At 45.7% G+C, this 16,877-nt stretch overlaps 2 protein-coding genes across 5 annotated transcripts in view; one reads left to right on the top strand and one right to left on the bottom strand.

Moving 5' to 3' along the window:
* The window catches only part of NOL4L (nucleolar protein 4 like), a 201,382-nt gene extending 194,993 nt beyond the window's left edge, over positions 1-6,389 (top strand). For both annotated transcript variants that reach the window (XM_051979386.1, XM_051979387.1), the window contains one exon: positions 1,447-6,389. In XM_051979386.1, coding sequence (XP_051835346.1) covers positions 1,447-1,694 — 248 coding nt within the window. In that variant the 3' untranslated portion in view covers positions 1,695-6,389. The remainder of the gene's footprint in view (positions 1-1,446) is intronic.
* A 3,740-nt stretch (positions 6,390-10,129) lies between these two features.
* The window catches only part of ASXL1 (ASXL transcriptional regulator 1), a 70,432-nt gene continuing 63,684 nt past the window's right edge, over positions 10,130-16,877 (bottom strand). For all 3 annotated transcript variants that reach the window (XM_051979372.1, XM_051979371.1, XM_051979370.1), the window contains exons 11-12: positions 15,868-16,501; positions 10,130-15,377 (exon numbers count right to left, since the gene is read on the bottom strand). In XM_051979372.1, the coding sequence (XP_051835332.1) occupies positions 12,357-15,377; positions 15,868-16,501 (3,655 nt within the window). In that variant the 3' untranslated portion in view covers positions 10,130-12,356. The remainder of the gene's footprint in view (positions 15,378-15,867; positions 16,502-16,877) is intronic.

The following is a 16,877-nucleotide window of genomic DNA, read 5'->3' on the forward strand; positions in this document are numbered from 1 at the left end:
GTTTCACCTTGCCCTTGAATCATCCTCATGCGGTGGACCTCCCTGGATAACATTTGTAACATGGGAGAGGAGAGGCTGGCTTGTCTCTTATGCTTGGCCCAGGTTTAGGGCATTTAAATCTGCCCCATCCAGACATCCACTTTCTCTCTACTATTTCACCTGGAGGCTGCAATTCCTCTGTCTCCCAGAGGTGCCAGTTCTGGTCCACTTCCATTGTTCTGGTGAGAGGGCCGGACTTGGGTCAAGCAGTGACTTTATACACTTTGTGAGGAAGGATGGGTCACTTCCCATCCGAGTGTCATCTTCACTGACAATATCTGAGTTGTAACACTTGAATTCTCTACCTCTCATTTTCTATGATGAGAAAGAGTTTTGCTGGCCAGGCTCCTTAGACTTGTGCCCCATCTCCTATTCTAGGATCTGTCTCGTCGGGGTCCCCCTTACGGAGGACCGTTGCTATCCACAAACGTTTGGCAGAAGTGGGGTCCGGGGGGGATGGTGCCGAGGTCAGCAGCTTGTTCTGCTTGTTGGATGTCTTTCCCAACAACTCAGATACAATATTCAGAATCAGAGTTTGAATTCTGATGTGCCCTTTTCCACCTGCATGCTATCCAGCAAGCCGGCTTCTCTGTATCTCTGTTACCTCATCTATAAAATGGCATGTAAGTCCCATCAGCTTCAGCTTGCTGGTACAAGTCGTTTCCACTTCCAGCCCTCCACGACCCTTTTATCTTTCCACATCTCGTTTTCTCTGACGGGGGCAGACCGCCTTAAGACTTTCACTGTTAGATCTGAAAAGATCTTGGCGCTTGGTTAGTCCAGCTGCCTCATTTTATAGGACACAGGGAAACGACACACGGACTTGCCGTCCTGCCTTCGGCAGCCTCTCCCTGGGCACGCGTTGATCTAATTCCAACTCCCCTGTTCAGAACTGATCTCCTCCAGGATGTTCTTGCCAACCACAGGGTCATTGTTTCTGCCCTAATTTTCCCTTGTTCAGGGAGCCTCGTTATCACTGATGTAGGGATCACGGTTCCACCAAGATGCAAGGGGTGTGATGGGAGCCCAGGTCTCCGACTTTCCTGAGGTTTGTGTGTGTGTGTGTGGTGTGGGACACACGCCGCCCTCAGCTCGGCCCTTTCTCTCCAGCTCGTGTCTGGCTGCCCTCACAGCCTGCGAGATTAGTGAGAATAACCAGCCTCATTCTATGGGTGAGGAAACTGAGGCTCAAAGAGGGGCTCCCCGGCGTGGTGGTTCCGGCTCCGAACCCGGTCACGGCCGGCTCTGTTACGTCCTGGCGCCTTCTGGTGCCGGGGCCGGGTGGGACCGCGGCAGGTGCCCCCCGCCCGCTCCGCGTCGCCCCTGCCACGCCCTCGCCTTACAGCCTGGCCGGGGGCGCCAGCAGGGCATCGGCCCCTTTGTAATTCTGGCTTGTCCCGTCCCCAGGTCCTACAGATCTCAGCATGAAAGGCGGGGCTGCCTCCACCACCGCCACCACCACCACTACCACCACCACCACCTCGTCCTCCTCCTCCTCTTCCAGCAACAGCACCAGCCGGGGCATGGCCACTGCCCAGCTCAGCCCCACGGAGATCAGCGCAGTGCGGCAGCTCATCGCTGGCTACCGAGAGTCTGCCGCCTTTCTCCTGAGGTCTGCGGACGAACTGGAAAACCTCATATTGCAGCAAAACTGACGCCCCAGCGCCCGGAGAGCTCCTGTGTCACATGACAATTTCCACCCTAGAGAAAGGGGCTGCCCCCAGCTGAGGACCTGGCGTCTTCTTTCCCCTCTAGCTGGTACATTTTATTTAAAGAAAAAAAATGGGTGGAACCTAAACGAGCTGTTTCTACACACACTCCAAGCACCTGGGACTTTGGGCACAAGGACACTTTTTATTTGTTTTGAATCTCACCACACAGGTGCACTTACCTGCTTGGAAGAAGCCAAACGGGCAGCTTTGGAGGGGGTTTGAACTTTCTTGACAGGGAGCTTGGGAGCTGTGGCCGTATTTAGAGTAACCTTCGTGGACCCTGACGTTAGAATCCCATCCCCAGATAATTACCTTTCAAGTCTTAGGTGAGCAGAATTGCATATTTATTGAGAAAAAACAAAATGGACCCTCCTCCTCCTCCTCTACCCTTAGTAATTTATTTTTCTGAAAATGGATTCTTTTGTGTTTGTACAGATTGCTAGTTTGTGTCTGTCTGATCAGAAGGAATTTATTCCTACGAACTAACATTCCATATCACTACAGTGACAGGGGTGGGCAGCAGGGCGGAGAGGCAGAAGGAGGCCGGCTTCTCCCGGGGCCCAGGACCTGGAGCTTGCAGCCCACCTCCCCCGCAGTCAGCCGCCAGGAGACTGAACTGCACCCACTAGCTGTCGTGTCTAGACTCAGATATGCTCTCAATCAGACCCCACTGCTGCTACAGGAACACAGTCTCCTCCAGTCAGTAACCTCAGCATGGGCAGCGCCAAGTGGAAGGACCTCACACACATGTAACCCCCCGCAGACAAACCCCCCTCCATCCCAGACCCACTGCCGCGGCAGTCCCAGTTCTGCAAACCCCCTCACACGGTCACCGTCTGTCTTCTACCTCACACTCCAGCGTGGGCTTTTCCCAGAACGGACGTGCCCTGAGCCTGCTCAGAATGGCTGTTCCCCAGCTTTCCCCGCCCCCAGTACCTTGATATGAAGTGAATCCAAATTGGGTATCTGAGAAACGACGGGCAGTGAGCTTCCCCCAAGTCCAAACCAGCAAAGCCAGACGCCGGGGCCATAGACAGCCAGCTGCCGGCTCCCTGACAGACCTCCCCTCTCGCCCCTCCTGGGGCGGCGAAGACAGACCTTTCCTGGAGGACGGGGGAAGGGAAATAGCTCCCGGCGCCCCTCGCAGGGAGAGCCCGAGGCAGATGAGGAGAAAGCGGGGCTCCTCTAGAGGAGGTGTCGGGAGCTACGTCCCCCTCCCTCTCCGCCCGGCTGACTGAGGGAAGCAGGGGCCACAGCATCTCCTGGGACCGGCTCCCTTGGGCGCGAACGGTCCTGGAAGAAACCCACAGTCCCTAGAGTGTGAAGGAAAAAAAGCTGGCCTGGTTTCTTCCCTTCCTATAGGCACTTCCTTTTGCTCAGTGCAATACCTACCAGTGCTGCTAAAGCCAGGGACTTAGCTTAGACCTCAAAGGGCCCTGTCAAGGCCTCTCAATGCAACATGTGCAGTAGCCATAAGCGCAGCAAACGCTGCCCCATGACCTGTGAGACTTCTAGCTCCTCTATCTCAGCGACGGCCACCTTCACCCAGCCGAAGCAGACCGGGACCCGAGGTGCCTGGCCCAGGGGAGCGGAGAGTTCCCAGCAACCACCTTGGCTATCGTTATCGAGACCCCTCTCCCTCAAACCAGCTCCTCTCTAGCCTCGGTCACTCTCCCTCTTATTACAGCATTCAAGATGGTGGCAGGCTTCCCTCAGGAAGGGAGGGAGGGAACTAGATCGGACTGTTCCTCCTTCCAGGCACAAAACCCATGACCTGGCTCTAGCCAGGAAGGCCCCTGGCTGAGTGGCAAAGGACAAGGGGCAACCGAAAGATGAGGAACCCACAACTCTGCCTTTCAACCCCCCACCAGAGGTGGTACGGTCTTCTCTTTTGCATACCCTGTTCCCAGGGACAGTAGGGCTCCCACACGCCATTTTAATCACACCGGTTCTGTCAAAATAAGCCTTCTCCTTGACTGATTTTTGGGCAGCCTGGGCCTCATCAGGGTTAAAACAGCCAAGACAGATCCACATCACAGCACATACTTCAGTGCCCAGAGCCTCTCCCCTTAGACTCTCCAGACCATGCACCGTTCGGATCACAGGACCCCCTAACGCCCCTCTCGCCCCCACCCACACACACACTCAGCATTTGAATTTGTGTAAATATTTATTTTTGTGTGTGAACAATACTACAAAGTAACCAACAGACCTTTTGCAAAATGTTACCCCGAGCAATTTGTGAAAGTCTTAATGTTTAAAAAACAAAATGGCTGAGACAATCGCCGCCTTAGAATTCTTGTTATCAATTGCTTACGTTTCATCTTCTTGAGGCAGCAACCAGGCTAATCCCAGAGCTATCAGTCTCTTGACACACTGACATAAGACACGGGAGAGGTTCCCCTCCCAAGGGACTGTGTAAAGAGCAGCATTTGCTACAATTTGAAGTTGGATTTTTCTGAGTTCAAGCCGTCTTAACAGATCACTTTCGGCCCTGCCTTAGTATTGTGGTAAGAGTGTAGGTTTAATGTGAAACACGTGCCACTGGGAGAAGACGGGACTCTCAGGTGTAGCTGAAGGACAATAGATTCCCCATCACGTTACCATCACCTCATAGGTTTAACCTGCACCTGGTGGGTCAGTTCGTTTTGAAGCCCTAATGATGAATGGCAGAATCTGGAGCAGGTTATTAAGTGGAAACAGGACCCCATTTTCTAGTATAGTCACAGAAGTCTGGGTTCTTGGTTTGCCTTTTTTTTTCCTCATTTAACGATGCAGCTTCTCTCTCCTCCCTCCCACCCCCTACTCCATACTCCTCACTGTCTCCCAAGTACCAGCATGCTTGTTCCGGCTGTAGGTTTGAAGAACATGTTCTTGTCTGCCCTGACCTCCATTCCAACTGCAGCTGTGCTCCCTAAAGCTGTTTCAAAGGCCGTCCCAACTGTCCTAAATTCTTGTTGAAGGGCCTAAGGGCTAAACTCCCATTTTGGATTCTAAGAGAAAAAGGAAAGGATGGAAGCAGAACACAACAGCAAGAAATGTTTGGGATAGGGCTTAGAGGATTAGGGAAGGCAAGCTGTAAACGAGGAGAGGGGCGATGGTCAGGACTTGAGATTCTGTAGAGCAAACCCATGGGAGAAACCCATGATTGTGTTCAGCCCATCGGAAATTCATCTTTACCTTCATACCTTGTACACATGGATTATTCGATTCCTGAGGACAGTGTTGCAATGAGGGGGAAAAGTGTTCAGAGGATTTCCAAACAGGTGAGACCCTGTCTATTCCCAATCCAAAGGGCCACTCACCATTCCAGGGGTGGCTGGCGGATTAACTACCAGTCCATTTTCAAAATGCTGCTTTGAACTCAGAGGGTTAATATACTTTTAATTTGTAATTTTTTGTAAAACTTTTTACAAGGTAGTGTAGTATTTCACCAGAATACCAGTTTCAATCCGTCCATGGTCTGATTTTTATATAATTTAGTGGTGCTTTAGAAATTTTTGGTTTTTGTTGGTTCCGAGCTCAAGAGCTCAATTCTTTGCCTGTATCTACCTAAGACCAATGTGAACCTTTGTCTTTTGGCTCCTAATTTTGGACTCAGTGAAAGTGTACTGTTTACATGTACAGATCCCCCCATCCCTGTGTGGTCTGCAAGACTCGCCCGTTGAGGAGGAAGATGCGCCTCACTCAACTCATCTGCTTAGCAAAGCCACAAATCTCTCCTCTTTTACCTGTGTTTCCACCTAAGAGAGAAAAAAGAAACATAATTTTTTAACCTCACCACAACAGATCTAGGATTTGCTACAAACATTTCTGGAACTAGCAAATCGTTTCCTTTTTGCATGGATGGCCCACGGTCCTTTGTCTTGTGGTTGGTCTAGCAGTGATAGTCAAAGTAAGGACACCTCTTGATTTCTTTGGTTGGTAAGAGGCATAGATGGAGAATTGTCACCTAAATGGGTCCGATTCTCCTCATGATAAAGCAGAAGTTATTCTAGCCTTTGGGTCCAAATGGCTATCAAGGGACAAGGCCAGTAGGCCTTCGCCCTCTGGCACAATTACAGGTTATTAGGAAAGTATCAATCTGACACTTTCAAATGTGTCTTCAGTACTCACCTGGGACACTTAGGGACCCAGGAGGGAATAACCATCTTTTGAGAGAGGCTCAGATAGCAAGCACTTAAGACAATGGAAGAATTCCAACTTCTAAAGGTGACACTTTACTGCTTAATCAATTATTTCACCTCTAAATTATATTTTTACAGAGATGCACCTATGCAACTTAACGTGGCTTTTTTAAGCAGATGAGGACTTCCTCCTCAATGCTCTCTATAAAAATTATTTGTGTTCTATATAGTGGGTTTTTTCCAGTAAATGTGGCTTAATATTTTAATTCTTAGAATGTGTGTCTATTCTATGTGATGCAACTGAATTCTGTTTTGTTTGTGGAATGATTAGCACAGGCCAACGCCCCCCCCTCACTTAACAAAAGACCAATGAGCTGTTAATCAAGCTGTTCTCTCCATGGTATTACTTGCTAAATGCACTGATTTCATAAGTACGTGGAATCCTTTTTCTTTGGAATCTGTATATCATATATAAGACTGAATCTACTTAATAAACACACTGTATAACAAACAGACTGCTTAGTTCTCTGCATCTGGTGGTCAAAGTGAACGTCCACTCCTTTTTAAGCAAGCTTTCAGTCATCACGAGGTTCAACCTCTGCCTGCAGCACAAGTAAGCAATAAATGAATCTCTCAGAGTTAGAAGGAATTTCAGAGGTCCTCAAGTCCAGTAAACAAAATAGGAATCACAGCCTACAACATCCCTATCATCTAGTCTCAAAAAAGTGTTTACAGCCTCCTCAAGCAGCCCATTTCTCCATTTGATAGTTTTGAGTCCTTTCTTGGGATGAGCTAAAAGCAACTCTCTGGAACAGTCCCCAATAGGCCTAGGACAAGTTCTATTTCCTCTCATAAACAAGGATGCTTCAAATATGCAAAGACTACACTAAATTTTCACCTCTCAGTTCCTGTAGGTTGAACATTCTCAATTCCTTCACCTGATTCATTTATAACATGGTCGTCCCAATCCTCATCCCATCTTGATTCCTCCATCCCCAGTCCATTTCAGTTTGCCAACGACTTTTCCAAAATGTACATGATTTGGACAAAGAACCAGCAGAGAAGACAAGCAGAACTGAAAGAGATCAGTGTCACCAAAAAAAAAAAAAAAAAAAAAAAATCAGATTATCTAGGAAAAGAAGGTAATTAACAGTGCTGGGCTGCAGAGAGGTCTGGAATTCTAAAGTCAGAAAAAAATTGCCATTAGATCTAGCAATTGAGATTCTATTATTTAGCCCTCACCTCACATATCCAATCTGTTGCCAAGCTTTGTTTTTACTTTCCCAGCTTTTACAGCTATTTTCCCCACCACATTACTGCAGGCTCTCTTCACCTTAACCCTATTACGCAGGAATACTGCAAAAGACTTCTGATGGATTTCCCCATCTCAAGTCTCTTCTCATTTTAATCTACCCCCAGATGGCAGTCAGGGATCTCTTCAAAGTACAGGTCTCACTGGCTGTCCTTCATGCCTGGAATGCTCCCTGGCTTCCTTGCCAACTCAAATCCCACCGTATGCATGACACAGTTAATTCATGTGAGCAACACCTCTGCATGCCCAAATAAGCCCACAAACGGGGCAAATATTTTTCCTCTGAGATTAAAATACACACATACACGATTGCTTTCCTCCAAGACTATCTTCCACTGCAAAAATCCTGTCGTTCAATTTTTTGCATGTTATCTCCATTAGAACACGAGTTCCTTGAAGGCAGGAACTATGTTTATTTTCTTTGTAACCCTAGTACTTTGCAATGCCTAGAACATAATAAGCATTTAATAAATGCTTGCTGATGGACATCCAGAAAGCAAAATGCTCCACATGTGATCTGACAAACAGAAATAAGATTTGCTTCTCCTTAAATAATCATGCATTAAGCCCCTACAGCCACACGGACAGTCTGAGGAACTTATAGAATACATTGTTTCAGAAAGCTAATTATTTCCCAAAGGCAATCCATCAGAAAAATTTTCATTTCCGAGGAAGTCATACCAAAGCAGCAGAAGCCAATGATCATCACAAAGGTACCTGTGCTGCTCCAATTTGAAGAACAGCACTTAATTCATGATAGACTTTCTCCCTTGGCATTCTGATCTTACTGTCACTAGTGTTGGTTATTTTCTATGGGTTTTCTTGAAATGATTCCCAGAAAGCGGTCTTAAATGTGATTAAGTTGAGGAAGGGGGAATCATAGAATTTCTAGATCTAGAGCTAGAAGTGACTTCCAGAGAGTTTTAAACATTCAATTATAATATAGGTAGATTTCAAATGTGAATTGAATTTTGGGAAATCAATTTCTGATTCACAAGTTCAAGGCGAGTCCTGAAGGGAATGCTTTTGTCAAGAATCCACTCCCATCATGTTCCACCAACTTAACTAAGGTACCTTTATATATTGTTTTAAAGTAACTTCATGAAGTAGGAAGAGCTGTGCATTGACAGTTGGCAGATCTGAGTTCTAGTCCTAGTTCTGCCAGCCATTAATTATGTGATTATCGCTGAATTATTTTCCTTCTGTCTCACTTTCCTCTCTAAAGGGGATAGGACTCCTTGGCCTACTAAGTCTCTTCCTAGTTAGTACTAGTATCTGATCGCAATCTAAACAACTTATGCTCTTTCTTTTTGGGGGAAAGGAGGTCAAGAGGAGTATTCCTTTTCCTTTCTCTTCCAAGAGTAGATTCCATCTCTAGCCCCTAGTATAGTTAGTGAGGGGACCTAACACTAAGTATTTCATTCTGGTGAAAAATTTCCAATAGTAATGCAACTTACCGCTACTGAAAAAATCCAATTAGCTCCTTTTACTAACAACTCACATTTCTGAGGCATTCTGGGTTTTAACAGTGTCCCTCCCCCTCCAACTCCAAGATGGAGCAGACTGACTTACCAGTGGTCATTCAGCTAGTTACTGTTGAGTACAGTACCCTTTCCTCCCATCAATTGTCATTTATATGCTAGCTTGCTTAAGAGCCAATGAAAAAGCCCTTATCTTACAGGAGTTTCCTAATCATATTTTTGTTCACATATACTAGTTATCTATGCAATTTTTTTTTATTATTTTGTCTGGGTCTTTTTGAATAGTATTTTATTTTTCCAAATACATGCAAAGATAGTTTTCAACATTTACCTTTCCAAAATTTTCTCCCTCCACAATTTTTTAAAGGGCTTATTTTAATAGGCAAGTTAAATTAAAAAAATAAGTTCCAATTAGTATCATGTTCCTTCCATATGTTGTCCTGTGCTATGGAACCAGATTAATTCTCTCTATCCATTTCCTATCCATTAAAATCTTTCTACCCTATCCTAATTCTTATGACTGCTGAACAAAACTAAAGCTGGAGTCAGAAGAATTTGGGACAACTCAATACAAAGTCAACTCTGGTGGACTGGATGTCTAGATTGTCAAGCAGTCTCAACTCCAGACTATCCAGACTAATCTATCATTTAACTTGAAATATAAGTTTCTTAGATGCAGGGCTTATTTCAGTTCCTTTGTTCCCACACACCCAGCTTAGTGCTGGTGCATACTGGACATTTAATAAATGCTTGGCGATTGATTTTGTGATACATTAGCACAAGTTAGGTCTAACAAAAAATTTACTTGAAAAGGCAGTTAAAAGGTAGTTCAACCAGTTCTGAGTATGTAGACTACATAAGCAATGTCTGAGGTTAGCTCAGTTTCAATCGCCACACCTAAAACTAAGGTTCAGATCTTCACTGTTCTGTTCAACATACTTTAGTTAATGCATATAAATCATTAGAAAAGTATTAACAGTTCCCTAAATGTGATGGGCCTACTGACCAACCATCTCCTTCATCACTAACTGAAAGCAGCACAGGAGTACAATGCGAGTCAGTTTTTGCTTGCAATTTTAAAGACAAAATTCAGGAGAAGGGCTTTATAGTTTGACTTAGGGCAAGGAAAGATTAGACAATAACAGAAAGCTTACCTTGTGCTTATTCAGTTTTCTCTCCCTCCTCCCCTTTCTCTCTCTCCCCCTCTCTCGAGCGTGCACGTAAACGCAACACACACACACACACACACACACACACACACACACACACACCCCCTTCATAAATTCAATGAAGCAAAGGGATCACTACAATTGAACCAATATCACATGATGTTTTTCATGGAAAATATCCAGAAGGAAATGAAGTCTTTTCTCTGTCCTGTACCTACTACCCCCAAATCAGTGAATGTGCATACTCCAAATAACAGACTACTTGGTAAGATAATTGAAACCACAAATGCAGATTTTACAGAAAGTTTATTTTTTTCCAATACCACAAGGGACATACAAGAGCAGTGCTTTCTCTGGACAGCTCTGCAGACCAGACCAGTTTCAAACTGTACACTATAGTGGCCCCAAAGGACACAGCGAAGAAGGAAGAGGAGGCTCAAAAAAGGGCTTGGGCTCTCTGCTCCCTATCTTTGGTAAACAGGCTTTTGAAATTGTCACCGACTTGCCAATACCGCATTTCAAATCACCACTTTGTTCTCTCTCATACTTCATATCACAAAGTTGCCACAATGAATTTAAAGGGAAGAAGTGGGTGAGGGAGGGGAGAGGCCAGAGAAGAAGGGGCAAGTGAATGATCCTGACTGAATTCAATGAAATGCACTGTTGCCATACAAATTGTATACTTCTTACAGAAGCACTCACATGGGGAAATTAAAAATTAAACAGGAGAATCAAGTATGTAACAAGAAAGGATACAAGAAAGGGAGGAAGAGGGAAGAGGAGAGGGGATAGAGCATGAAGAGCGACAGATGAGCCTACTCACTAAAAATTGGCTGGGGAGGAAAACCAACATTATACTCTTTTATCTTCCCAATTCTACCATCCAAAGTCAGGCCAAACCAACCCACACGACCACATTTTCCAAGACGGTCAGGCTTGCTGGGCTCCCTTACAGTTAGTTAGTTCACTACACTGAATTCAAACCCATGAGGACACTCCTCGTGCTGCCGAGGAACATGTGAGGAGGCCCCACAGCAATTAATACTGTCCGTGACAAAGGGCACCTCCTTGTAAATGTTCCTGGAGATCTGCTACGATGTGGCAGCGAAAAGCCCCAGCTGCAGAATTTAGACCTTTAAAAAGAAGGCGCAAAGGAGCAAAATGTATTTGTTCGGCAAGGTGTAGGCAGGTTGACCTTGAAATTGCACCTGCAGTCAGCCTACCCACAGTTACCTCTGTGAGAGAGAGCCTGGCGGATCTGACAGGAAAAACCTCCTTGAGCCCACCCTCACATCGGATGGACCAGAATACAGTGGCTCTGACTACAGATGTAAATTAGTAACTAACACCATTTGAATGCAATACTGCTGAAGACTGAAAATAAGGGAACAGACCTTTATGTTCTATGTACAATACATCCATTTACAGAATTGGCCAGTACTGTGTACAACATATAAATACATGATAAAACATTAGAGATGCATAGAGTATACTTACAAGAGCCAAATATTTCACTTTATACATCCAAGAATAAAGAGTTAAAAATATAAAAATAAGAAACACACACTGCTTTGAACTGTAAAATGACTTTCACGTACACAGCTGCCGACTCACAGCGAGTCCAAAATGGTCTGGAGAAGGTCTCTGAGGTGGAAAGTCACTTGCCCCACTACTGAACTCCTGAGTTGCAGGGTCTTGAGACAGCAGCAGTGTGTGGTCTTTCAACAAGAAAACTGGCTCCCTTCCCTCCCAATTCCAAACCCATAATTCCAACAGGTCTAGGATTCTTTCATTCCGGTGAGAGATGTCAAGGCAGGAAAACTTCCAAATTGGCTTCTCAGGAGCGGAAGGCAGGAATTACTCATGTTGAAATTCCCCAGGGTCAAAATGGCTCCATCTAAGCAATCACCTAAACGTGGGTCAATAGCCCTGCTTGGCAGGGCTGAGCTACTGCAATCTCACTCGGCTCTGAGGAGCTCAAAGATTCTCCCTTCACTTAGGAGAGTGGGAGGGAGGGCAGTCAGTTGGGGAGGAAAATGCTGACTTGTTGCAAAGTAGCAGAAAAACAGGTGGCAAGAAGAATCAAGTGGAAGACTGAAATTGTTCTGTTTGAGCAAGGAAGCTCCTAACCTAACTCGGCCCCTCGTAGAGAACTCAGACTTCTAGCTCCTCTTACCAGTTCTGTTGAAGGTCAAGTGGCTCTTACAAAGGACCCACTGGAAGGCAGACAGCCTCTCAGATTCAGGGGTTAGACTTGGGAGGTGCAACAAAGTCTCTATAATGGTGTTGAGTTAGAAAAAACCCCCTTCAGTAAGAGATGATCTTCTGCAAACCCGAGAAGCTCAGTGAACAGAAGACTCGAGTGTTGTAGACTTGGGGGGAGGGGAAATAGGAGTGCTTCCTGCTCAGTGTAATATTGTCTCTATTATAACAAATAATATTTTCTTGTGTACAGATTTCAGATCATTATCAAAATACACACACTAAATATACATTTTTTCCATGGCCATAATTTATTATCTCACCACAAGGCACAATACACAAAGCTTTGAGGGTCCTATACAGTCATCGTGACAAAATGCCCCACATCCTTTACACATAATCATAGCTTTTAGGCTACAGGAGCATTTGAGTGAGATTTCTTCCATGTTGCTGCTATCGGTGAACATTTGCACAGAGAGTGATGCACTGTGGTTTGCAGCAAAGTTTGCTTTGTGGCTAAGCTGCATCACACTCCCAGCTAGGCTTCTGGGAAAGGCTGGTGTGCTAGATGAATAATTAAAACTGGTAGAATTCAACTGCAGCTTAGAAAGCTTCCCATAAAATGCCTGCTTGATATTGAGCTGGGAGGGGATGGAAGAAGGTTCTAATGGCTGATTGAGCCCTTTTCCAGGTTCTCTGGGGAGCTTGAAGAATGGCAAATCCATGACAAGGGGCATCCCTTGAAAATGCTCCATGAGTTCAAAAGGTTTGTGGCCAATGGCTTTCCTGTTCTCTGCATTACTCTTAGGAGGGTCATCCCCACAGGCCAGCACATTCTCATTCTTGATGCTGTTAAAAGAGCTGGGGGGTTGCTTTGAGGACCATTCTGCTCTTGATGTCTGGACTCCTCCTCCTCCTCCTTCTCCTCCTCCTCCTCCTCCTTCTTCTCCTCCTCCTCCTCCAGATACTGTGCTTTTGCTTAGGCCTGGTTTCTTACTAGGAAAAGCAGGCTCCACGTTAGGGATGTTGGGAGGCAGTGGTTCCACTGACCTGGAATGATTCAGGGCCACAGCTGTGTTCCCAAGGAATCCAGAGCCAAAAAGCTTTTTTCCTTGTCCACCAACATAGGTTTTGTCCACTGGGGCCCCAGAGATTTGATTGGGACCAATGGAGATCACATTTGGAGACAAGAACCGAGGTATCCTCGGGGTAGTTTGCTTTCCTGGACTTCTACCCAGGGCTGAATCTACATTATTGTGTTGTGGCAGACTGGGGGATACAGTCAAGTCTTTTTGCTCTTCAAAACTGCAGGAAGAGTATTTTTCTTTGGACTCCATTTCTTCCACTTTCCCAGAAGATCCTACCAGATTTGTTGATGGCTGTGGGGAGCCTGCATCAGGGACAACCTTGGAGATCTTTGGGGGAGTGTTAGGAACAGCCTGCATACCCTTGGGCTTAGGAAACACTGCCCCAGGATTATGGCATTCCTGTGGAAGCAGATCCCTTAAAGCCCTTGGGGGACTAGAGCTAGAGCTATTTCGCCGGGCAACATTCCCATCTGTCTCAGGATCATGAGCAGATTCTCCAAAAGAACCATTGCTACTCTGCTCCATGTTTTCAGATAATGACTGTGTAGCTTCCAATTTGGTAGTATCATGTGCTGCTGGCAGTACCTTCTCCAAGGTCAAGTTGCCCTGTAGCAACTGCATCACCAGTGGATTATTGGCCTCAGCTGATGACATCGTATGGGCAAGGCATGGAGACCCTGGTTGTTTTTCAGAACTGACTTGTGGTAAAGACTCAGTGGGCTTCAGAGGAACAGATACATGAGACACCCAGCTTTGAAGCTCAAGTCTTTTGTCCACTGCAGTTACTGAAAGCAAGTCTGCCTTGCACGGCTCTCCGTTAATTTTTAAAGAAGAGTCAGATTGATTCCAATCCTGTTTCTCAGCCACGCTCACAAATGAAGATTCTTGCCCAACAACAGCTTGCCCAGCACTGGGTTGGAGGCCCGGATCTGGATCTATCTCTGCACTGTCTTCAGTCAGCTCAGCTTCCAAGTCAGAGGCTGTGTCTGTTGACTCACTGTGAGTACTCAGTGCTTCACAATCTCCATTAATTTTAATTGTCTGAACTTCTTCAATCTGTTTACAGACATTATCCATATCTCTTTGTGTGGAGAGTTCCCAAAGTTGAGGAAGATTATCAGAAGGATTAATGCTATCTCGGGTAGCAGGGTGGCAACTGAGTAAATCCAATGTTTGAGAAGTAACCTTGTTCTTTGGGTCACTTCCATTGTGCAGTTCAATAGTTGAGGTGCTTTCCCTACAGTCCAGCTCTTGCTGTTGTACTGTCTGGACATTGGATGAGTCAGATAACCAAGAAGTTACACTGTCAGCAACAAGAGCTTCTTCATCTTTCGAGTTCTCTTGGCCAGCGCTGCTTTCCTCTGTGGGTGGATTTGGGTCATTAAGTCCTACCTCATTCAACAATCCATCTTGCTGCCTTTCATCCAATAACAAATCAGGGATTACACTGGGTACCAATGAATGTATAGAGTCCTTCACAGTGGAATTAGAGTCCAAACTTTGGGCCTGGTCAGCCTTTTCTAAGACAGCTTCTCCTATCTGAGACTGAATAGAATCATTCTCTGAGAGAACTGTCTGTCCCTGTTCTTCACTCTTCCCTTTCTGAGAAGTGGTACAAGACTCATGTTCAGTCCTTACATCAGTAGGCAAATCAGGCTTCTCATTCAACCTGTCATGAACTAGGGTGTCAGAAGATGGCTGCACCACAGCATCATTTGGCTGGTCATGAGAAACAATAGTGAGAGGTGGCAGAGCCTCTTCTGACTCACTTGTGAGAATGCCAGCAACTCTCTGAAACATGCAGCCTTCTTCTCCCATGGGAAGAGAGGACAAGTCGTCTTTCCCAGACAGCAGCCAGTCACCTTCAGGAGTCTCTAACACAGCTTGTTCCCCATCTATGACATGACCAGGCGGCAATAGTTGTGTTCGTTGTATATTTGGCGCACACCTTCCGTGAGTCCTCTTGGCTCCCCTGTGCTCGGGACGGTCACTAGTCTCACCTCCACCGCCTCCTTCATCGGTGTTCCCTCCACCACCTCCCCCTGGCCCACCCCCACCTCCGATGGAGGCTGTGGCAGCTTCTCTCTGGGCTCGGGCTTGCAGAGCGCGGGCCTTAATGTCTGCGAGAGTTCTGGCACCAGTTCTGCCCCGGCTGGAGTGTTCTGTGTTGGGGACAATCCGGGGGCATATCTGGTAAGCGGGCTGACCTTTAACCACCCAGGGCGGTTTGATACGTGAAAGTTGAATCTGAAATGAAAAGAACCAGAAAATATTTTTAATTCCTTATATGTCCGATCCACATTTATCCCCCACCTCACATACAATTCCAGTTCTAGAAGATAACTCAAATTTCTAGTGGGATTATTTGAGTTATAAAACAAGTAAATCTAATATTAAGATGATGAAATACCAATAAAAGCTCAAGATAATTTGGAAAGAATGGTCCAAGTTGATGAAGGGATGAACCTTACTTATATATGAGGGCCCCAAAATATAGGTATGGCTATAAGGACATGTGCATAAATGACAAAAAGGATGGTAAAAAAATGCAGAAAACAAGGATTTAGTTATACTGCAGAAGATCAACATTCAGCTTAAAGAAATTCTTGGCCCCAAAACTAATATATAGTACTCAAACTCTTAACTTCCTATAAATGACCCTACACATCTCACGACCGTCAATGTCAACTTGATTGAGAACCCTCAGAAATTAAGCAATTACTAAATAGCTCTTTACCCGGATGGGCGGGACTTTGGGCTCCTCTTTAGTAGGCTGCGGCTTTTCGGGGTGAACACTTTCAATTGTGTTACGAAAGGACTGACGATCTTCAAGCCGGGGCTTCTTTTCGGGAAAGGAGGAAGCAGCTGCCTGCTCGAAGGACTTCCGTTTCTGGTCCTTTGCCTCCTGGTCAGTATTCTCCTGGGGCAAGCTAGGAATTCTGCTGAGAGAAGTGGAGGCTAAGGCCAGGACCTCTGAACTATTTTGGATCCTGGCAGTCATGGTCACAATTGGTGTTTCTGGGACATCTGGTTTTAATTCCACGGAGGACACACCAGGCAGACATGAACCGCTTCCTTCTGTCAAATCTGTTTCAGCCTTTTCTTCTTTATAATGGGAGGAATCTGCTACCACAGGTGTTGTCTCTTTAGTGGTTTCTGTTTGTTCAGGTTCGTGTTTCTTATACAGACTTCTTCTGGCTCTGCAGCGAAGGTCTGGCCTAGAACGTTTCTTGAAGTGGCCATCCCGCTGACGTGTAGCGGGACTACGTTGCGGTCGCACTGCTTCCCCTGGAACGCACATGCCACCCTTGAGTTCAGCTTCCTCCTGGCTAGAATTCTGCTGCAGGGCTTCTTCTCTGGTCAAACCCAACCTACAAAGGAAAATCATGTAAAGGAAGTTATAGGCCAAAAAGGTCTTTTCTAGTTTGTAACTTTCCTGAGCATAGATAAATTAAACTATCTTTGAAATGGATCACATTATGAAGAATCTTTACTATCTCAGAAGGGCCAAAAGGCAAATCTCAAGTGCCAAAGTAAAATGGGGAATGTGCACAGTGTCTACTACAGAGAAACAACATGGAATACTCTATATGTCCCCCACATCCAGGTAGTTCCCATATACTATAAGATTTCCAAGTACTTCATATTACTTGTAGATGTGTGTGTGGATGTGCAAGGGCATATGCAAACTTGTGTTGGCAAGCCATTTTAAGATCCAATTTGCTCTCCTTTGAGTCAAAACAGTAA

The sequence above is a fragment of the Antechinus flavipes genome, chromosome 2 (assembly GCF_016432865.1).
Source record: "Antechinus flavipes isolate AdamAnt ecotype Samford, QLD, Australia chromosome 2, AdamAnt_v2, whole genome shotgun sequence".
In the NCBI taxonomy this organism is placed as follows: Eukaryota; Metazoa; Chordata; class Mammalia; order Dasyuromorphia; family Dasyuridae; genus Antechinus; species Antechinus flavipes.